At 41.4% G+C, this 20196-nt stretch overlaps 3 protein-coding genes across 3 annotated transcripts in view; 1 reads left to right on the top strand and 2 right to left on the bottom strand.

Annotated features, from left to right (window-relative positions):
* Positions 1-4601, bottom strand: part of cep104 (centrosomal protein 104) — a gene marked incomplete at its 5' end in the record, with an annotated part of 29030 nt that extends 24429 nt beyond the window's left edge. Inside the window, 5 exons of the mRNA XM_079225861.1 lie at positions 184-260; positions 2498-2554; positions 3245-3383; positions 3761-3934; positions 4489-4601. Coding sequence (XP_079081987.1) covers positions 184-260; positions 2498-2554; positions 3245-3383; positions 3761-3934; positions 4489-4601 — 560 coding nt within the window. The remainder of the gene's footprint in view (positions 1-183; positions 261-2497; positions 2555-3244; positions 3384-3760; positions 3935-4488) is intronic.
* A 1890-nt stretch (positions 4602-6491) lies between these two features.
* Positions 6492-15749, top strand: lrrc47 (leucine rich repeat containing 47; the record flags this gene model as incomplete). The annotated part of the gene is made up of 7 exons (XM_079226337.1): positions 6492-7061; positions 7439-7894; positions 8008-8124; positions 8319-8434; positions 10326-10428; positions 12936-13025; positions 15050-15749. The coding sequence occupies 7 exons, from the start codon at positions 6492-6494 to the stop codon at positions 15269-15271; spliced, it is 1674 nt and encodes a 557-aa protein (XP_079082463.1). The 3' UTR covers positions 15272-15749.
* Positions 15750-16088: 339 nt separating this feature from the next.
* LOC306743779 (L-rhamnose-binding lectin SML-like) lies at positions 16089-20137 on the bottom strand. The gene is made up of 9 exons (XM_079226338.1): positions 20033-20137; positions 18276-18308; positions 18109-18171; positions 17892-18027; positions 17331-17440; positions 17191-17235; positions 16943-17075; positions 16522-16625; positions 16089-16382 (listed from the first exon to the last, which is right to left on the bottom strand). The coding sequence occupies exons 1-9, from the start codon at positions 20061-20063 to the stop codon at positions 16354-16356; spliced, it is 684 nt and encodes a 227-aa protein (XP_079082464.1). The 5' UTR covers positions 20064-20137; the 3' UTR covers positions 16089-16353.
* Between the last annotated feature and the right edge of the window lie 59 nt (positions 20138-20196).

The raw sequence follows: 20196 nt of genomic DNA, 5'->3' as shown, positions 1-20196 counted from the left end.
AGAATAAAAAAGAGGAGAAATATTTCGAAATGTGTTTTCCTCTTTGTGCGGGCCGCCACCTGCATTTTCTTCAAATGCGTGTGACCTTGAATGCCTTATTGGTTAGCTTCCAGACTAAATGGCTTTGTTGAACAATGTTATTGTCACAAGACAAAGAAACAGAGTTCAATGGCCTAGCCTCACCCCATGAAGGTCGTGTCCAAGGCGGCTTCCAGCTGGGTACTGTTGAGGTAGTGTTCGATCAGCTGCTCTCTGCTTGGCTGGGGGTAAACAGATGGGGAAAAATGACACACGTGCATTTATACATTCATACTCTTGTATTACTGTGCTCAGGAAGACCTGATAATTGTCTTCTAATCCCATTAGCTTTAATTAAGGTGACCCTCAACTTAAACCCTGCACTCTAACCTATAACTAACCTAAACACTGGACGAGCCAGAATGACTTCAACAAAAACTCCTTGACGTGTATTCCACTGCATCACCTGAACCGTATGCGTCCAATCATAACATATATTCATAGAGGACAAAGAGCAGCAAAGTGTGTCACCATTTCATACAATGGAACACTATTAGGAGGACATTTATAAAAAGAAAACTGTGATAGATGGTCTTTTTCTTATCTAGTTTACCTATTTTAAAAAAAATGTTTTGCCTTCACTCCGATATAATAGAAGTGTATGAAATTTAGTCTGCAGTTTGCACAGCATAAAAAAAAAATACTACTGTTATTATAATTCTTTTAGATGTTGGATGGTTGGATTATGCGGTGGGGTGGGAGGGATATACAGTAGCAATGACAAAGTTGTTTGATATATCTCTTTGTCTTTCTTTAATGAGAAGTAACTGCTGTAGAGGATCATAATTCTCTAAAAAATAAAGAGTATTTAAAAAAAAAAAAGAATTACACCATTACGACGGTCAGGTCTAGGCCTTTTTTGCTCAAGCACATCTTGACATGTTGGAATATGAAAAGCACGAGTGTAAATAATTAACACACGGCAGAAATCCTTTTAGCTGCTTCCGGGTCCTGGTATTGTGCATGCTGGCTCACCATCACGCTGTCACAGCTTACCATAACGCTCGCATATACAACAGAGCCATCGGTAGTGCTAATAGTGACACCGGTGCTTTTCCTGCTACGGCAAGTCAAAATGTCTGCTGTGTCAAATGCCTGTCCACACTGCTGTTTAAGGCGGCAATATGTAAACACAAAGAAAACCAACAAACCAAGAGGAAAAAGATCAAAATGAAAATCAGATTACACTTCATCAGCATAATTTAAAGGAGGGACAGTATGATGGAGAGTTAGTGGAGGCTATAAAGGATCAGCTTCAGCATCTCTGTGACAGCGAAAAGGCTTCTATTTACCATCAGCCATCACATGTGAGCACTATGAACACAATCCCATTCACCTTCATTACATCGGAGTGCAAAGACAGATCTGTATGGCTAAATACCCCCTAGAGGTAAGTGAGAAGGTGTTGTGGTTCTTCATAATTTGGATGAACCGACACTTTTAAAGCAGTACAAACTTAAACAAGATTCCTCTTTTCATCCACGTCCCTCGACGGCACAAACACAACTTCCACTCACATGAACAGATATATGAGAACAAGATCTAGCCGACCCTGCGGGGGCAAAATGGTGGAGGTGCTCAGAGTCGGATTAGCGGAGCAACAATGCACAGCCTGTTCACTGGAATCTCTGCAAATGTGTGTCCCTGTCTTTCCATGTCTCTGTGCCTGTGGGTGTGTGTGTTTTAAGGTGCTCTCTCTGCTCCAGGACCTGTCTGTCTGCGGGACTATCTGATTACACTGGCTAACTAAAGGCCTCCTGTGTCATTACATACTGCCCTCCCTTTGTGTCTCATTACTACATTCCTGACACATATACATGCAGCTACACACACAAGCCATTCAGGTAAACAAGTGTGCACGTAGACACACCTCTACAGTGTCTTTGGATCAGTCAGTACAAATACATACTACATGAGACACCCATACAATCCAGTGTATCCTTCTGATGTAACACATGATGTAACACACCATCAATACTGCTTCAAAACTCACAGGTAGGTGCAATCAGAAACTATCATATTATTCAGGGTTATTTCAGTGGATTTGCATATTGTGTAGTTATGTTATTGGTCCATCTTCATTTGTTTTGCTACTTTGTATTATAGCAAACATATTTAAACATGTACAACGTTGCACAGAGAAAATAGCATCATAACAGGAAAAAATAGAGAACACAGAGGTAGAACGAGGAAAAAAATAATCCTATACTATATGCGAGGAAAAATTATTAACATGCCAAAAGTTCAAACTGTCATCGTGCCTGCAATGTCAGTGGATGGATGAGGAAACGTCAATCAACCCTATTCTAAGTGACTGATGACAACACAGCAATGTCTAAAAAAGAAAACAGCACGACAGCACCACCTAGTGCTGTGCAGATGTAAGTACAGTGATGGGTGGCGGTTGAAGAGAACTTACAATTGTGTTAACATCGTCCAAAGAATCTCCCAGAACATTAATGGCAACCAAAGCAACCTGAAATCATAAACAGAAAACAGATGTCGGTGAGATAGTTAAACCGAACTGCGAGAGAAAATCAAAAGTCAATGGATGCGATAAATGGGTGAGTCGGATGTTAATAGAAGAACTAATTTAACATAATAAGTTGATCATGTCCAGTAAGCCCATGTCTCATGATAAATATTTTTTTTAAAATGCTGTCAAACAACTAAATGATTATTCAACTAATCGTTTGCATGCATGCACTCTTGAAAATGCAAATGAAGCTTACGAAATTGAGGGTATAATTGGCAAGATGATATTGGGAAATGACTTTTCAAACATGTGTCATAAAGCAGTTATTCAACACATAACTTGTCAAAGTAAGACACGCAATTTGATTTTTCCAGACAAAATGACTTGAAGGAAAGTCCAGAAAATGGCCGATAAATGACTAGAAATTATCTAAATGAAAGCCATATTTGAAAGAAAAGGTTGAGCCTAGAGCTGCTATTATTGATGAGTTTATTTTAAACACTTTTAAGTGTATTACTCTTTAATGAAACCTAATTAGTTCTGGAAGGCAAAAAACAACCAAAAGTCTTTTTTACAACTCAGAAACAAAGAAGAACAACACTCACAGTTTGGATCAGTCTACTGTATCAGACAAAGGTTCTAGGCAGTGAAATGATGGTGTCGGTGCATCGTTACCATCCAACAGACTACCTGATTGTGGTGATTGTAATGGTTGACATGGTTCCGATGGAAGGTTATTCTCAGATACGTTCCGATGGAGTCTAGATGGACAGACTTCAGCTCCCGAGCTTTGAAGCCTGTCTTTTCATTATCCGACAAAGACACGTACCTGCAGAGGAGATTGAATGTTGCTTTTCAGTTCAACTCCTCTGCTGAGATTTATACAAGACTCGGACTCTACGTTTTCATTCCGTGATGATTTAAAGTACAGATATGTTGTTTATCCCTGCGGGGTAATTCATACTAGATATTTAGTAGGGGAACAATTCCAATTGTGAGCCACTGCCTTGGCTGGCATATTCCATATGGCTAACATGCATGTGTTTTGGGACCCAATACCAAGACAAAGCATGAATCATTTAATCCCCTAAGCATGTAAAAACAACCTGTTTGTGTATGCCGTATCATCCAAATCCTCTTGTATCGACCTTATGTGCAATTCTAGTAAAAAAAATACACAAAAAGTGGTTGAGTCTGCAGTCTCACCCGAGTCTGCGAAGCTGCCCAGGGAACCCTGAGGTGCTGGTTTCAGGGAGGGAGTCTCCAATGTGGAACTCCACCTTGGCTGGGATCAGGTACTGGTGGGCTAACAGCTGCAATTTCCTCACCCTACTTCTCTCCACCAGCTGGAGGGTGATGTGCTGAGGGTAGGAGCACAGCCTGTGGAATATTTTATTCATACAATGTTGAGTTTCTTTACAAAAGTTGACCAAATTAATGAAAAACTGCTGCTTGAATAAATGTGACGTGTTATTGAAAGTAAAGTACTGTGGTAACATATATGTATTTATATATTTACATCTATGTATTTATATATTTACAGTGCACATTAATCAGTAGTTAAGTGTCCACCTCAATGTAAATGGAACTCTATATCAGTTTAGATTTTGGAAATCGTAATATCGTACAAGTAATTTTTCCTGGTTTTAGAGGCTGCATTATAATAAAGTAATTTAATTTCTTGACCGTACCAGACTTTACTCAATTTGTCATTATATCCCTATTACTGATGATCATTTATCAAAAGCCAAATGTTTGATTTTCTCAAACCCTAGGTTTGGTCTCATATGCACAAGGTTAGCCAATTGATACTACCGGCCACCTCTTTTACATGTTTTTTTACTCAAATCTAGCATGATTCCCAAATATTTCAAATCGGACCACACCTTCAGCTTTTCTCCTTATGCCAAAACATCAGGTTTTTGAGTATGTACCTGCCAGATCTCCAGCCATTGACTGTGGGTGCATGGACCATGAGCTCCTTAGCAGTGAAGTTGTCCTCATGACTTGTAGCGTTGACTACCATGAATCCTATCTTCCGGGGCATCCCTCTGGACACTGAGAGAAAAAATTAGAAGTTCATCTTATATTTCATATTTGAAAAGAGCAAACTAATTTAATTAGCGACAATGATGAAGGTAAAGATGATATTGAGGGTGATTGCACAACCTATTTATTAATTTGACATGCCTGGAATTGTAATGTTTTAGCTGCTCTGTTGACGATGAGTTACAAACTAATTGTAAACTACATCTTCTTTATGTTTGGGTATCACACCTCTTTTTCTCTACTGTCTGAAATGTGTCCATATATTACTAAGTGCTGTACTGTTAAAGACATAAAAATGGCATTTAATATCTGGTCAGATGGTCAGTCCAGTTTCTTAATTATATGATCAGATAACTAATTCTGCCAGTTATAGACACGCAGTGTTTTTATGCTTCTTTTTCTGAATGGAAATGTTTTGGGGGGAGAAACATATGCGTATATTTTCTCAAGGTTAATTAAGGAAAATAGTATATTTTAAGCATCAGTTAGTTATTAAACTTAGGAATTGTACGAGTACCATTACCGGCAAAATTTACCCAACAAGGTTTAAAGAATATCCTAAAGGACGCAGCAGTCTGTCCATCTAAATCGCTTATAGAAAGAGGCAAAATGTAATGCACAGCCAAAGCTGTTTAGTCGCTAGACTTTGACCACGTGATCACGTCAGCAATTACACGAACATGATACACTGGTTTTTATTTAACAGAATATAAAGAATACATGTATTTATTTCAGTCCTAATACATTTACAATAAATAAATAACATAGTACTAACACACTTTGGTTGGGTAACAATGTTACATCGTATTTAATTCATCACGCACGTGTTGATTATGTGTGCGCGTCGCAGTAAGTATGGCGAATGCTAGAGGCTTAAATATGTGTTGAAGGGTTTATTGTAAGACCGGGAAATATTACACGGCCAATTTAGTGCATTCAGTTTGGCGTTTGTCTCCCATCTGTTCGAGTTAAATAAACTACCCTGGACGTGGCGCCACTACCCTTTGGGTAGGAGTTTAGTTAGGAGCAGGACAGAGAAGCCCTTATACCGACTTGAACCTGTTGGAGGGGGCATTATGCTAGCTAACAGTTAACGACTCAATCAGTTAGAGTAGCAGTCTTCAGTGACGTTAGCTGTATTTCACATGTATTTTTGGCCAGCTAATTGTCCTGACAACTGTCATTTGCTGTCTCCTACATTTTGTCAGTATACGTTTTAGAGTAAACAGAAGTTTTCTTGCGAGTATTTAAGATATATCTTACCGCGAACATCACAGTACTATTGACAGCTCGTAGACCCATCGCATCTCCATAACCACCGCTGACAACAACCAGCGCGGACATGCGTAGTAGCAGGACCGTCGTCATTCGCAATGGATTGTGGGTAATGTAGTTTTATATGCGTGCAAGTTGTTTTAGACATCAGCTGTTGAGTCAACTGTACCGGGACCTTCCCCTTTGGTTGTATTATGTGTCGACCTACATTTTAAATCAGCTGTTGCATCGATCAACAATCAATATACTTATTGAAACGCGTATTCATAACTTCTTCTCGGTCCCCGGGCGGAAGCGAGAGCATCGTTTCCGTTACTGCCTGGCTACTACAGGAAGTCAAACATGTTGTCTTCAAAATAAAATCTTGTGCAATAAATATGTAGGGGCACGCAAATACAAAACTCGTGACATACATATTACACACACACAAAGATGTCAATGATTAAAAATAAATGCACACGCCCAAAATGCTGTATTCATTTAAGTTTTCAGAGAACCACCCCCATTCCCATACATTAAAAAAAAACGTGCTGATTTATTTTGAAATATAAAAACGGATGTACGCGTATTTCCTCGTCTCGGCTATCTTGAGAAGTGGTGTGCGGCAGTCAGCATGGATGACTTGGAAAATTGGCCAGAAATAGAGAAAGCCGCCACGGAGAAGAGGCGTGAGCTGGTGTTTCAGGGTCCGACTTTCGACGAAAGGATCTCCGCTAACGGGGGGCTCGCCTCGGCCATCTATTCCCTCACCCTGCTGAATTATTTGGAAGTGAGCCAGTGCCCGAGTCTAACAGAGATCCACGAGGGCATCCAGCGTCTGACGACCCTCCAGAGCCTCATCCTGTGCAGGAACAGGCTCGCCTCCGTCCCGAATGTCGTCGGGAAGCTCAAGTCCTTGAAGGTCCTGGACCTCTCGGCCAACAACCTGAGTGCTCTGCCGGAGGGGGTCACTCAGTTGAAGGAGCTAAACACCCTCAACGTGAGCTGCAACAGCCTGGAAGTTCTGCCGGAGGGGCTGAGCCAGTGCACCAAGCTGTCCGTCATCAACGTGTCCAAGAACCGGCTCACCGGTTTCCCCACCGACTTCTACTCCGAGAGGCTGGATCGCCTCAGCACGCTGGAAGCCTCCGACAACTGCATCGAGCAGCTGAGCGGAGACGTCCACAAGCTAGCTGCCCTGAAGGTGGGTTTGGGACTCGATGCCAAACAAAAGTCCGTCTTTGAGTGGCGGGTTTCTCTGAGGGCGCTGTGAGGATCAAATGTACACCGAAATTTGAATAAGCCATCCGTGTGTTTTGTGTGTGTCTGACATTATAGCTAGCGAGTTTCCACGTTTGCTAATGTGCAATGCAGCATGAAAATGTCACATTTTTTTAACCGAGTTTGGCGAGTGAGCTCCACACAAGAGAGGCTGGCAAGTGTGCATATGTGCCAGCTTTAAATGCAGTGTTTTCTTTTTCTTCTTCTTTACATAACACTTAAAACCTTAAGGATGTCTGATGCTCTTTTTTTTCCCAGAGTGCCAAACTCAACATATGCACATTGTGTTGTCCCCCTCAGATGCTGGACCTCTCCAACAACAAGCTGAAGGAGATCCCCTCCGATCTGAGCGACTGCTCCAAACTAAAGGAGATCAACTTCAAAGGCAACAAGCTGAACGACAAGCGGCTGGAGAAGATGGTGAACGGCTGCCAGACCAAGTCCATCCTGGAATACCTCAGGGGAAAAGGGAAAGGAAAACAGGGAGAGGAAGGAGCTGATGGGGAAGGGGGTCGCAAAGCAGACAAGGGGAAAAGGCAGCAGAGGAAGAAGAAGGTGGCGGATGACCAAGACGAGGAGGAGGAGGAACTGAACAAGATGGTGGCGAGGGTCCTCCATATTTCGGACAGTCCCACTGCACTCTCCGTTACGGTGGGCGCCGATGTGAAAGATGTTCGACCGTACTTGGTGTGCTGCGTGGTCCGCGGCATGAACCTGAAGCCTGGGAATGCGCTCAAACGATTCCTGATGGCCCAGGTAAGGTCAGACCCCTCGCAAGGGGGCATACATCGCACCACTTTAGTGGGACGTGACTGATAAGTGTGCAATGTAGTCATCGAAAAAACTAATAATCACCTGTTTTTTTCTAGACAAAGCTTCATGATGACTTGTGTGGTAAAAGGACCATCGCGACCATTGCGAGTCACGATGTGCAGCTTATCAAAGCACCACTGACTTACGATGTCAAACCGCCGACCCAGCTGAAGGTACGTGAACGCCGATTGGTTGCCTCATTTGAATCCCAATCTCGTGCCAGTCAGACTGCAAACATTTCCATCACAGGAATAAAGGATGAAATATTCAAATTTCTATTGGGATTCAGAATCTTGTGAGTTCTTGTCATTTTCCATTGTAAAGCAAAAAAAAAAGAGTCCCATTTGAAAACCACAATGTTTGACAGGTTGTGTCGCTGGGTCGCAAGGAGATGACGGCCGTCGAGCTGATTAAACAACTTCAGCTGGAGGCGGATGAGCTGAGGAAGCAGAAGAAGAGGCAGAACGTCACTGGCCTCCACAAGTCAGTACAAACCTGTAAACTCTTCTGTCCAACATGATCTCTTTAGGGGGAAGTGTTTGCCGATCGACCCGCATTGGTTCATTGCAGCCTGGGGTCGAGGGAGAGAGGCTTTGGTTAAAACGTTCTGTGTTGAAGAAGCAAACAGATGTTCTAAATAAAAGAACATGATAAAACACTCAACGTTAAAGTGGTCTACAATACCTATGTGTTGACTTGGTTTGCAGTTATGTTCGAACACATGAGGGCAGTAGAAGCATGTTGGACCACAGCTTTAGTCTGGGCCCTGTTTCTCGTACCTGGCTAAACAAAGTCAAGCAAATGTCCTAATCTCCATCTTAAATTAGCGAGATGATTGACATCAGGCTATCTGGGTTTCTTCACGGCTGATCCGCGCTGAAACGTCTCGTTAATTCTAGCCAGACGTCAGTCCTCTAGATAAATGCACCCGCTCCTCTTCAGAAGGGATAATAATGGAGCACTGACACCACGATGTTCTAACAGTACAATGGCAAATAAACTCAGAGGAACCTCTTTTTATTTCTCTACTGAGAAGCAGGAGATGATCATCAAGGCATATGAGGAAGTCAATACCGTAGTCATTCACAGCAAACGCGTTGCAAATATTCCAACGTTTTTGCAACATTGTTGCCGTGAACGCAGCTTAACAGCGCCCCCGGTGGGAGACACAAGCGTCGCAAATATATCAGAGAAGTTAAATGCGTCAGTGTTGAGAAAATGTATCGGCTAATTTGAAGTGCTTCATCACCCAAATCGATCAGATTATATTTACGAATAAATATATACTTATGAGGATATATGTACTGTATGCACGTATGAATCATGTACTATATGTATGTATGTATGTATGTATGTATATATATATATATATATATATATATATATATATATATATATATATATATATATATATATATATATATATATATATATATATATATATATGTGTATGTGTATGTGTAGATTACCATACAACTAGGAGTTTGAATATGTGTATGGGCGGATCAGTATGTATGTATTATTCATAATCAGAAATCCAATCAATTGAAGCAGTGAAAATAAATTGTGATTCTCTGTATTTTCATCACGATCAACTTAATCATGTTCTACAATAATGATATGTATGGTGTACTAACAACACTGTCATATAATTATGAGTGCTTTCAACACATCCATAAGTTTCTTAAGAGCTAAATAAACTTAAGAACAGCGCGGTATGCAGCAGGTGAGAGTCTGTGTCTGTGAGACGGGCGATCGGCTGCGCCTGTGGTGATCAATGTCCGCGGCTCGAGAAGCTCTCGTAAATAAAGTATTTCTTGTCAGCAGAATCTATATCGCCGCGTACAGGAAGTCATGAGGATGTGAGAACGGATCTTGGCGATCTGGAAGAACTCTCCCTATAAAACTAATATCGCTCCTTCATCAATGAGGAAGGGAGCTGCCTTTTTTGTCCGGTGGGAGTGGCCAGTTTATCCAGTGAAGTTCAGTAAGCCTGCCCGGGAGCAGGTTTACATTTTTGTCTGTGTTGCTATGGTGATTTATCTAAGCTTGCTTCGAGAAACCGAAAAGCCAGACCTACGTCATTTTATCCTGAAAATTAGCCCGCTAACTCGGTAAACCAGGTACGAGAAACAGGGCCCTGATTTGTTCCAACCTCCGTGTTGACTGAGCAATGAATCGACACACAGGAAGACGGATCAACTACTTGACAAGCTCAGTGTCACACGCACCAAATGGAATGTAAATCAAAACATCTTTGCTGTGTGTGTGTGACAGTTTAATCTATCTCAATCTTAAGTTTATCATAGAAATAATATTGTCAGCTATGCATCTATTACATTTACTTAGCCTCTTTTTATAATGTTTTTTATAGATACCTGCAGCTTCTGCAGGGAAAAGCCATGTATCCCTGCCTAGTGGATGCAGAGGGGCACGTGATCTCATTCCCACCTATTACCAACAGTGAGAAAACCAAGGTGTGTATATCTCTTTTCTGTCTGGTCATCCTAATTCATCTTAATACTTGTGCATATGATGTCGGCAGAGAAAACTGAACCCTGGTGTAAGGACCCAGATGCATACCTGCAAACTTGTCACCTTTCGGCGAAATTCGCCGTTTTGAAATGAAAATATGTTATCTACGTGAATCGTGTAGATCCGAAGAGTGTATGTTTTTGGGAGGGGGTCAACTCGCCCAGCGTTTCTGAGATCAGAGTGAGACACGGAAAGAAAAGAAAAAGTTTGCTCTTCGCAAATAGAAGATCTTTGATGTGTTGAGTCTTGGCCAATCAGCATTAAGATGTCTACAGCGGCTTCATATCCCCTCCCTAAAAATATAAAAAAAAATCTACTCAATTATAAATGTCTCCACAGTATAGTGGGTTGCGTACATGCAGAATAGTCTTTTCCGTTCTGTGTGGAGAGGTTTGAATCCCATCATGAACATGTCGTTTCATATTATTGACCTGCATTTAGTTTTATTGCAATGTAAAAAACGACAGAAGCAACATCAATAATGGTTGTATATAACTTCAAATCCGTGAATGAACACGCAGCTTTCATTGACTTATACTGCAGAGATGTGAGATTGAAACATTGAGGTGTTCTAGTACTTTGGTCACACTGTTAAAGGGCTGCTTTGACTCCAGTCGGCCACCAGATGTCGCTGTTTTTCTTCAAAGTGAAGCCCCAAAGCGTTGAATCATTTTCGGTACAAATAGGCAGAAAGCCTCAATGCTTCATCCGCCCATCCCTAGTGATCGGGGACTGAAGGCTATGGTGGTGTTCCGGGTCTAAACGGGCAAGGTCGGCAATGGGGGAGCAGTCGGAGAATAATAGCGGAAGGGTCTGGCATTAATGCGGAGAACAATCTGGCACTGAGTGAGTGAAGCTGGAACTTAAATACTCGGACCGGTGATTGGACAGGTGAGAGTGATAGAGCTGACGAGATGGGTGTGACTAACAGGTGTACAGAATGAGCTGACTAGGTGAGTGCAGTAGGGTGGGCAGGTCTCCGCTCGTTGTGTTGTTGCTGTGCGTGATGTGTGGGACATAATGGTGGATCGGTAGGGAACAGGCTACAGACAGGGAAACCGTTTGCACGAGAGAGGAAGGGAGGCTTACGGATCCAAGATGGCGGTAGTAAAGAAAAGTAGTAAACGCAGTAAAGAAACAAACTTAGTGGGAATCTAGTAAGCTGGGAAGAAGGTGCTTGACAAGCGTTCTGCGAGCAACAGGACTGATGGGGAAAGTTTAGTAGTTGGGAACCAGAAGATGGCAGTAATGAAAGCTCCCAACAAAAAGGATGCAAGCTGCCGTTGAACACCGAAGTAGAAGAAGACCTTCATCACATATACCAGTTCACGTCGGATTTCTTAAAGTATTTAGCTGCTTAGCAGACTATCTCCCACCTGGTCCTTCTCCGGTCACATATCTACCCGCTACTTGTCATAATATCTCATCTCTTTCTAGTTAGCCCTTTGGTCTTCGGTTGCTAGCGGCTACAGCTCCCTTTTTTACTGGCTCGCACTGGAATAGCGCCAGGTCCCCGCGACTCTACGTCCTGCGTCTTCTCAACTGGTGAAACCCCACATTAAACTTATCTTCTCATACTGACTATACACTGTGTCTAATAACCCGGTCATGTCCGGGGCCGATGGATATATGTGCAGTATATGACTTCACAGTTTTACCTTAAGTATAAGATATCAAAACATTTTCCTTCCACATTTTCCCCCTAAACAGAAAATATCATTCCTGTGAATCTTCTGGTTCATGTACTTTACGCACAGCAGGGAACCACTGATGCATAATGCTACTAGCACCTTGTGGATGATGCATGAGCTGCTTCATGTCTTCTTTGGGGTAGGATCAGTGAGGCTCGTTACTACTTATATCTGGTTACCAATTATTATCTCATGATGCAAGTAAAAAAATGCCCTTCTATATCTCTTCTTTCTAGTTATCCTAATGCTGTCCTCGCATAAGAGAAGATTTCATACTTGTGGATATGATTATGTTGGAAGAGAAAACTGAACTCCAAAAACCAAAACCAAAACTCTCCAAGCTGTCTGCCTGCTTAGCACAGAGGTGCAGCGAGGTACAGCAGTGTGTGTACTGATTGGTTTTGTTAGTTGCCAGCCGAACACACCGCTGTTATCCCGCAGTCAATAGCGGTATAGAATGGGCAATAATAGGTGTTTTGAGAAAGTGTGAGTCACCACAACCCCAACAGGTCCTTGAGCATGCAGCCATACCTGGCCACCCAAAGTCTTATGCAGTTTGATGCAGCAGAATGTGAGATTAGCCGTGGACAGACACGGAGGCACACACTCACTTTTCACTCACGGACGCAAACGCGCACAGTTGCGACTGATCACACGATCCGCTGGTGGAGATGATGACGAGTGAAGCCCACAGTTTGTTTCTGTTGTCTTATGCCGTAACCAAAATAGTTACATGATCAGCTGATTGTACTTTACAGATCAAGAAGACGACCAAAGAGTTGTTCTTGGAGGTGACGAGTGCAGCCAGCCTGCAAACCTGTAAAGATGTTATGGACGCTCTGATTGTAGTAAGTTTCACTTTCTCTCTTTCTTATTCTCTTAACAAATAAGAAGTTCATTCCGACTTATTATTTTCGTGATTTTGGTCATTGCTTCCATTGGTTACAACATCATTATCTTTCTCTAAATTCTAAGAGTCTCAGTCCAATTATTCATAATTCATTCATTCACTATTCATGTATTAATCAATAGTTTTAAGGTAACCTTATGTAGAAGAAAGTTCTGTGCTAAGTTAGTTTCAGTCGTATATGTTTCCTGTGGACATGTGGGAATTTCGGCCTGATGGACTCTGTAGATGAAACTTCACTTTTAGGTCTCTACAAACATCTGGATTCATTCTAAAGTTGATCATGAGGTTCCACATGGACCGCCATGAAAGTGTCATACCAGACACGTCTGGTATGAACGGAATCACTCTACTGGTGCACTGCAGTATTACAACTGTTAAAGCATTGAGAACGCGCTCTTGCACCAGACATGTATATATTTTCCACACGTAACATTCAACATTAGTTAGCGTCAACAAGCACGTATCATTGTACTGTCTGCCTTCAAAGTAAAAGCACTTCCTGTTTACATGCTCTTGACAATAAGAGTAAATCATGTAATAAAACAAGTTACAACACTGTGGAAAGGCTTTTCAGCCTGGGCAGTATTGTTCTGACCCCAAGGAGGAACAGGCTGTCGGATGAAAGATTGCAGAGACTTTTACTCATGCGATACAATCGCTATTTTGAAGTATAGAGAAAAATGATGAACTTCATAGGATATAGTGCACTTTCTGTTTATTTAGGCAATGATGAAGTGGATTTTCTGTTTATTTAATTGCATTTTCTGTTTCTATTTTATGGGGAAAAGTGCCATTAATTTTTCTGTTTTTTCTTAAACCACTACAATGATTCCTATAACAAGCTGGTTTTGTTCTTAGGAGTCAGCCCTTTCATCATAAAGTGATGAAAGGGCCATGATGTTTGTCCAGGTATCTTTGCGGTTAATTTGGACATTTGCTTAAAAAAAGGAAAGTAAAGTAACTAGTAGTGAAGTTACTTTTCAAATGCAGTAACTAGTAAAGTAATCTAGTTACAATTTTCAGAAGTAACTAGTAACTTGTAACTAGTTACTTTTTCTGAGTAACTACCCCAACACTGAGCAGGACACAGAACAAAGTATAAATACCGCACACTGTATAAATACTCAATGCAGTTTGTTTAACAGACGACAGAAAACATCTCCACTCTGACAGTGATGCGAACTGTCTTTAGTAGTAGTAGTTTAACACTATTAAATCAACTGCAAACATTTCCGATCATTTTTAATCAATATTTTAAGTGGATTTTTAATAGAATGTTCGCTAAATCTGTCCGGAGCAGAAAACGATTCTGTTCCGATCATGTTTGCGGACACAAAATCCGTCAGCTGTTACAGCGCCTGACGGCTGATCAGCTGTCAAGCGGCTGCAGTCATCAGAAACCGACGTTGCTTCAAGTGACGCTTCAGAGGAAAGAACGTCTCATGTTAAAACATATTTCCTCGCGTCTTCTCCCCTTGCATGGTGTCCTTGCGTCTCTCCATACATTATCCCGGGTGGGAGGGACTAAGACGCAAGGAAAGGATGAGGGAAACGGGGATGCAATTTAGAGACTTGGGATGCACCCCAAGAAGAAACTCCGTCGCAGGAAGAGACGGACCCTTCCGGTCTGTCTCTTCCTGTTTTTTTTTCACCTACATTCCCCTGGGTCCTAAGTCCCTCCAGGTTTATCTTCCTAACACATTCTATGTACCAACGTAAAAACAGCTGCTCACCACTCGCATCAGCTTTTCAGTTGGTAGACGGTCCTTTTCAGCATCAATGAATGTGTTTACTCGGGGGTGGAGAAAGACTGTGATATACCGTGAAACCGCCAGAATCTTACAAAATACCGTGATATGAATTTTTGGCCATACCGCCCAGCCCTACAAAGAGGTATGTTAATGATTTGAATTTCAAATCACATATCTGGGCATTAAACTGCATTTCCACGTTTCACCACAGAAAATGGCAGAGTTGAACAAGTTCACGGCAGAGCACCTGGAGGAGGCGGGGTCAGATGGGGAAGGGGAGGGCCCACAGGACCCGGCCGCCAACAGCGAGTCCTCCAGCGAGCTGATCGTGCAGCAGATCCGCACGGTGGACCAGGACGGGAACCTGAAAGTTGTCTACCCGTCAAAGACCGACCTCTGCAGTGACATCGGCAACTTGACCGTCATTTGGTAGACATTGTTGTAGGTGACCTCTGATATTTACACTCATTCAGATGAAGTCATTTTAAAAGATTAACATCGTGGGACATTTGGGCTAAGGTTTGACAACATGCAACTAAATGAAAGTCTTTTAAATACAGGGATCACAGGAAAATATGATCCCAAAAGGATTTTTTGTTTGTTTTTGCGATTGAAGCGTTGCTTGTTGGCGAATGTGTTTGGAAAGCTTTGTTGTTGGTAAATCTTTTTGCTGCTTCCTGAAAACACGATCAATATGTCAAAAATGTCTTATCAAATATCCTTATTGTGTATTATTTACAAACTGAAGACAAGTTTTCTGTACTTAAAGTGATTTTGTTCATCGCACATCACCTTAACTTGGACTGGTTTGTAGTAACTGGAAGATTTGTGTTACGATCAATTTACGACATTGTAACTTCCCCTTTAAGCAACTGCAAGTAATGTCTGACTTAGACTTAATAAAATGTACTCCTGTTTTTATTCATTTTATTTCATATGCCACAACTGCTCATGCTAACGACCAAAAACAGTGGGAACACAAACTGCGTCGCTTCCTGTGCAGCAGAGGGTTTGTCCCAGAAGCTTTGAGGTTGAGAGTAATTTTTGGAGTTGGCAGCATCTTAAAGAGAAGTATGAAGGAAGTTGGCAGCATCTTGAAGAGACATACGAAGGAAAGATCCAAGATCTATTAGGTGGCCTCATTAACATACCTGTGTGGGTCTGACTGCCATAATGGTATAATTATGTATGTGGAACCAGATTCTGTGGTATTTTTATTTCTCTATAGGCAATTGACAAACTGACAAATGTATTTAATTCCGTGCATGTTTATTGGCATATAAATTTCAGCATGTTAACCCATAATGACCCACGGTGACAAAGGTGTCACACGCCCTTTAAATGTTCTGGAAAGTTCCTTATACAGCATTATCCTTGATTTTTAAGTCCCTAAGTGACGCCTACCAAGCAGCTTGGTGGGTCATGTGATTTTGTGTTCCCATAACAACCTTTCCAAGATGTCTGCTCCAGGTTGCGACAGATCCAAAGGAAGTGCTAAATTTATAAAAGCTGATCTTAAGGTGCACAGCTCGCACTCTTAGGACCTGCAAAAGAAAAATCCCAAAAATATTAATTTTATTTCAGCAACATAAGTAGGATGACATTTTCCCTACCCCATATTGTACATCACATATTTGGCTGTTTATCAGAGTAATCACCCTAATGGGCCTTTACGATACTTACATTCACATCTGTAAGCCACCTCCAGGTACTTGTAAGTGCCGACACAGGGGTCTCCAAACACTGAGTTGCTCGCGCTGATAGTACAGCTGTTTTTCCCATTGCAGCTGTGGAGTGACATGAGTAAAAACGGCTTGAATTCACCATGGAGCATATGAAATCTAATCTGCTTTGGTGCATGCATGAGGCTAAAACACGTACTGGGAACTGAGCGACTACAATGCTTCAACGGCCTGCATGCCGCATACTTTGAAACACACACACCAAGTGCCCATGTTTTCTTTACATTGTGTGGCTCAATTTTACTTTATTTCGGCTTGCAAGAATTACAATTCACTCGGACCTATTTATTTGTGCCAAATAGGAAATTGCTTATTGATATCCGTATTTATTACTTATATTTATCAAGGGTCTGCAGCCGTACCTGTCAGCAACTTTGCTAGTGGGCTTTGAGCAGGTGTCATTTTTAATCTGAGAGGCGGGTCGTTGGAAAATGCAGGTGGTCTGGTCACGGCGTCCATAGTCGGCCCCGTACACAAAAATGACCTGTCCTTCATCTGTCAAAAAGAGGAGGAACAATTGGCAAGGTGGAGAAGACGGAGAGGTCGGATGCATTGCAAATGTAATTATGCTTAATCCACCATGAAAGAAATAGAAAAAAATATTTATTACCGCACTGGAGGTGTGCCAAAGAGCCCTCACATGCAACAAGGTGAACTGTCAAAGTAACAAGAGTGAATCACATTAGACATCACAGCATAAAACGTGCAGCTTTTTTTTCTCAGTTAGTTTCATGCAGACATGTCACTGACTTGCTTGGAAACAGGTGTAGTTGGTTTCCAGGTATTTGAAGATGCCACGGCAGGGATCAGAGGTACGAACAACTTTCAGGTTCAGTTCACACTCCGTCTTGCCATTACACCTTCAGGAAACACATTAAGGAGTTAGGAAACAAGCAGATACCATAATGAAACATCCCCAGCTGATAACTCACATTGAGTTTTCTGAAACTTCCGGTTTAAATGTGCAAATGAAGCATTGTCTCGTCAGATATGGTTCCAAAACAGAAACCAGAATATTATATAAAGCCAGGTTTAAAAAATGTTGATGCCCAGTCTATTGTTTCATTTTGTTGCCATATTAAAGTCAAAGAGAAATCTGACACAATAATCAATCACAAAGCCTCAGTATGAGAGTGACAATAATCAAATATATAAATTAACTTCATTTCCCCAAATTTCAACTACTAAATTACTTAATGTTTTCTTTCTTTTTCAAGCTGCATTCTGAGACTCATTTCCAGCAGTATCCACATATAGAATACGTGCAATAACATTATATTGATTTTCTTTTCCTGTGCAGGTAATGTGTACCTTGTCTTGAGGACGTCCAATGTTCCCTTCAGAGAGCACTCTGTATTGGCAAGTTGACCCTGAGGTTTTCCCTCAGAGCAGGTCTCCTTGTCTGCACGTCCATACAGTGCTGCCTGCACGCCGATCACTCCGCTATCTGTAACACACCACATGAGAAATCTAGAAGCAGGACAAATCACTCCATTATATTTGTTTATGTTGGAGAGTTTTGCCTTACCGCAGCTCAGGCGCTGGACTCTGTTACCCCCCTCACATGTGATGACCCTCTCTGTGGAAACAACTCAAATAAAGGATGAAAAAGCATTAGTTGAAGTGCATTCAAGCCACATCCTGTACATGGAAAATGCTTTCAATAATCATCATTAATGCCACTCAGATATTTACCTGCTGTCATGAGCGAACATGTTGCTGCCAGCACTGGAAAAGAAACATCGCTGTCAAACTGTGTCCGCCAAACATGAGATGAAGTTATGTCTTGTTTAACATAAGAAATTGAAAATCTTTCTCAAAGTATACTCCACACCAGACATTTTGACATGTCAAAGCAGGAAAAGCACAGGTGTTACTAACATACAAATAAGAGATAAATCTATATCTAGAGTGCTATTTTGCAGCAGAGTCAATTTCCTTTACAATGTAATTAGCAAAGGGACCCCAAATCTGAATAAAAGAGCCCAGTGCCTCCACTCTCTCCTCAGGCTGACAGTACTCCACTATTTCCTCACATCTGTTGTTTGCTGCTAGATGTATGCTCTGAATGCTAAATATAGCTATACTTTGAAGACAAAACCACACAAAAAGAGCAGGGTTCTCTCTCTTTTTTCATGTGATGCATGACCATAAACTGTAGAAGCTGAATTACTTGATCCAGTACATCCCCTCCTCTACTAATAAGAACGGAGGAGAAAGGCTGATCTTACAAACTGTGAAATTAGAAGGTTTAGAGGCATGGACTTCAGAAATGCAACCACAAAAAATGATGGAAGGGTAACTTGCCAAACTGAAAAGGACATGCAAAATATATTTACCAGTAGGAGACAAAAAAAATTACTGTGATGATTGTAAATATGCCCTTCTATGACACAAAGACTAAATACAGCATCACATTGTCCTGGTTTAAAAATATTATGGCAAATAAACTGACATGTGTTCTTCCCAGGCCCTTTTTAACCTCTTAGCGTTCCTGTAAAATTTGACAAAAAGCGCCTATCCAGGTATACCCAAAATAAATTGGAAGCTGTACTTGAACTATTTGGAGTAAATGCATGGTCTTGGTCTCTTTTGAAAGGTAACAATCTGTTTTTTTTCCCTCAATAGTCAGAATCACTTTAAGTTCTGCAGACACTGAGTTTTTGAGTTTGAACACACTAAAGTATAAGGTTTTTATTCCTGCCTGAACATTTCTTTGCAAATAGATGCCTGTAGATGACTATAAATGGGACTTATGGACTGGAAACCACAATGGAACAATAGCCTGAAGCCTTATCTAGTCTAAGTAAAAAGCAGATAACAATATCACAGGAAATTAATAATATTAACCAACGAGCCTATTTTGATACTGAGTTTGTAGCTGTGCTCTCATGCAAACTTGCTTTTCTTCTAAAAACAAAAAATGTTTTCTTTCATATCTTCCAGCTGATATGAATTGATGCAACGCCAGTTGGTGGATATTTATGGAGTAATCACGTGTTTTGGACTAAATGTTTTATGGGATTTTCTTTTTATTGGACCTTTTTTTGCTATCGTTTGTTTGTTTGTTGTTGTCTGACAAAAGTCTCGTTTGTAGCTGCTGTGGTGGGTTGCATAGCTGGAATCACAAGAATTGTAGGTTTCCAGAAACATATGGAACTCGTACCGAACTATAAATAGAGGCACAGTGAACAATAGATTGTACAGTAAAAGACGCCCGCGGGACGGCAGAACGTTGCCTAACAAAAAAAAGTGCATTTCTCATGGAGTAGCAATACTGATTATGTGGTGGGCCGACCTTCCTCCAGCTGCTACCATCCAGCACCCTAAAACTCCACTCAAGTATTAAAAGCTATTAGCATCTTCGGCAACACAGCGGATGTCTTAATTTCTACCTATACATAAAAAATCACATAATAATTGTTCGAGTTGCCAGTCAATTGTGTACTCACGCAGTGTGGTGCTGAGTCCGAAGCTGAGCATGATTGTAGAAGATCCAGGCTGAGGTGAACTGTGATGATTGCCGGAACAGACACACCTGTATTTATACTGCCGTGTCTAAGAGGTGTCTTCACCTCAAAACAATAGCTTGATCTTGCGCAACTGGCGTCTATCT

The sequence above is a fragment of the Taurulus bubalis genome (genome assembly GCF_910589615.1).
Source record: "Taurulus bubalis genome assembly, chromosome: 11".
NCBI classification, from domain to species: Eukaryota; Metazoa; Chordata; class Actinopteri; order Perciformes; family Cottidae; genus Taurulus; species Taurulus bubalis.
This window is presented reverse-complemented; position numbering and strand designations above follow the sequence as displayed.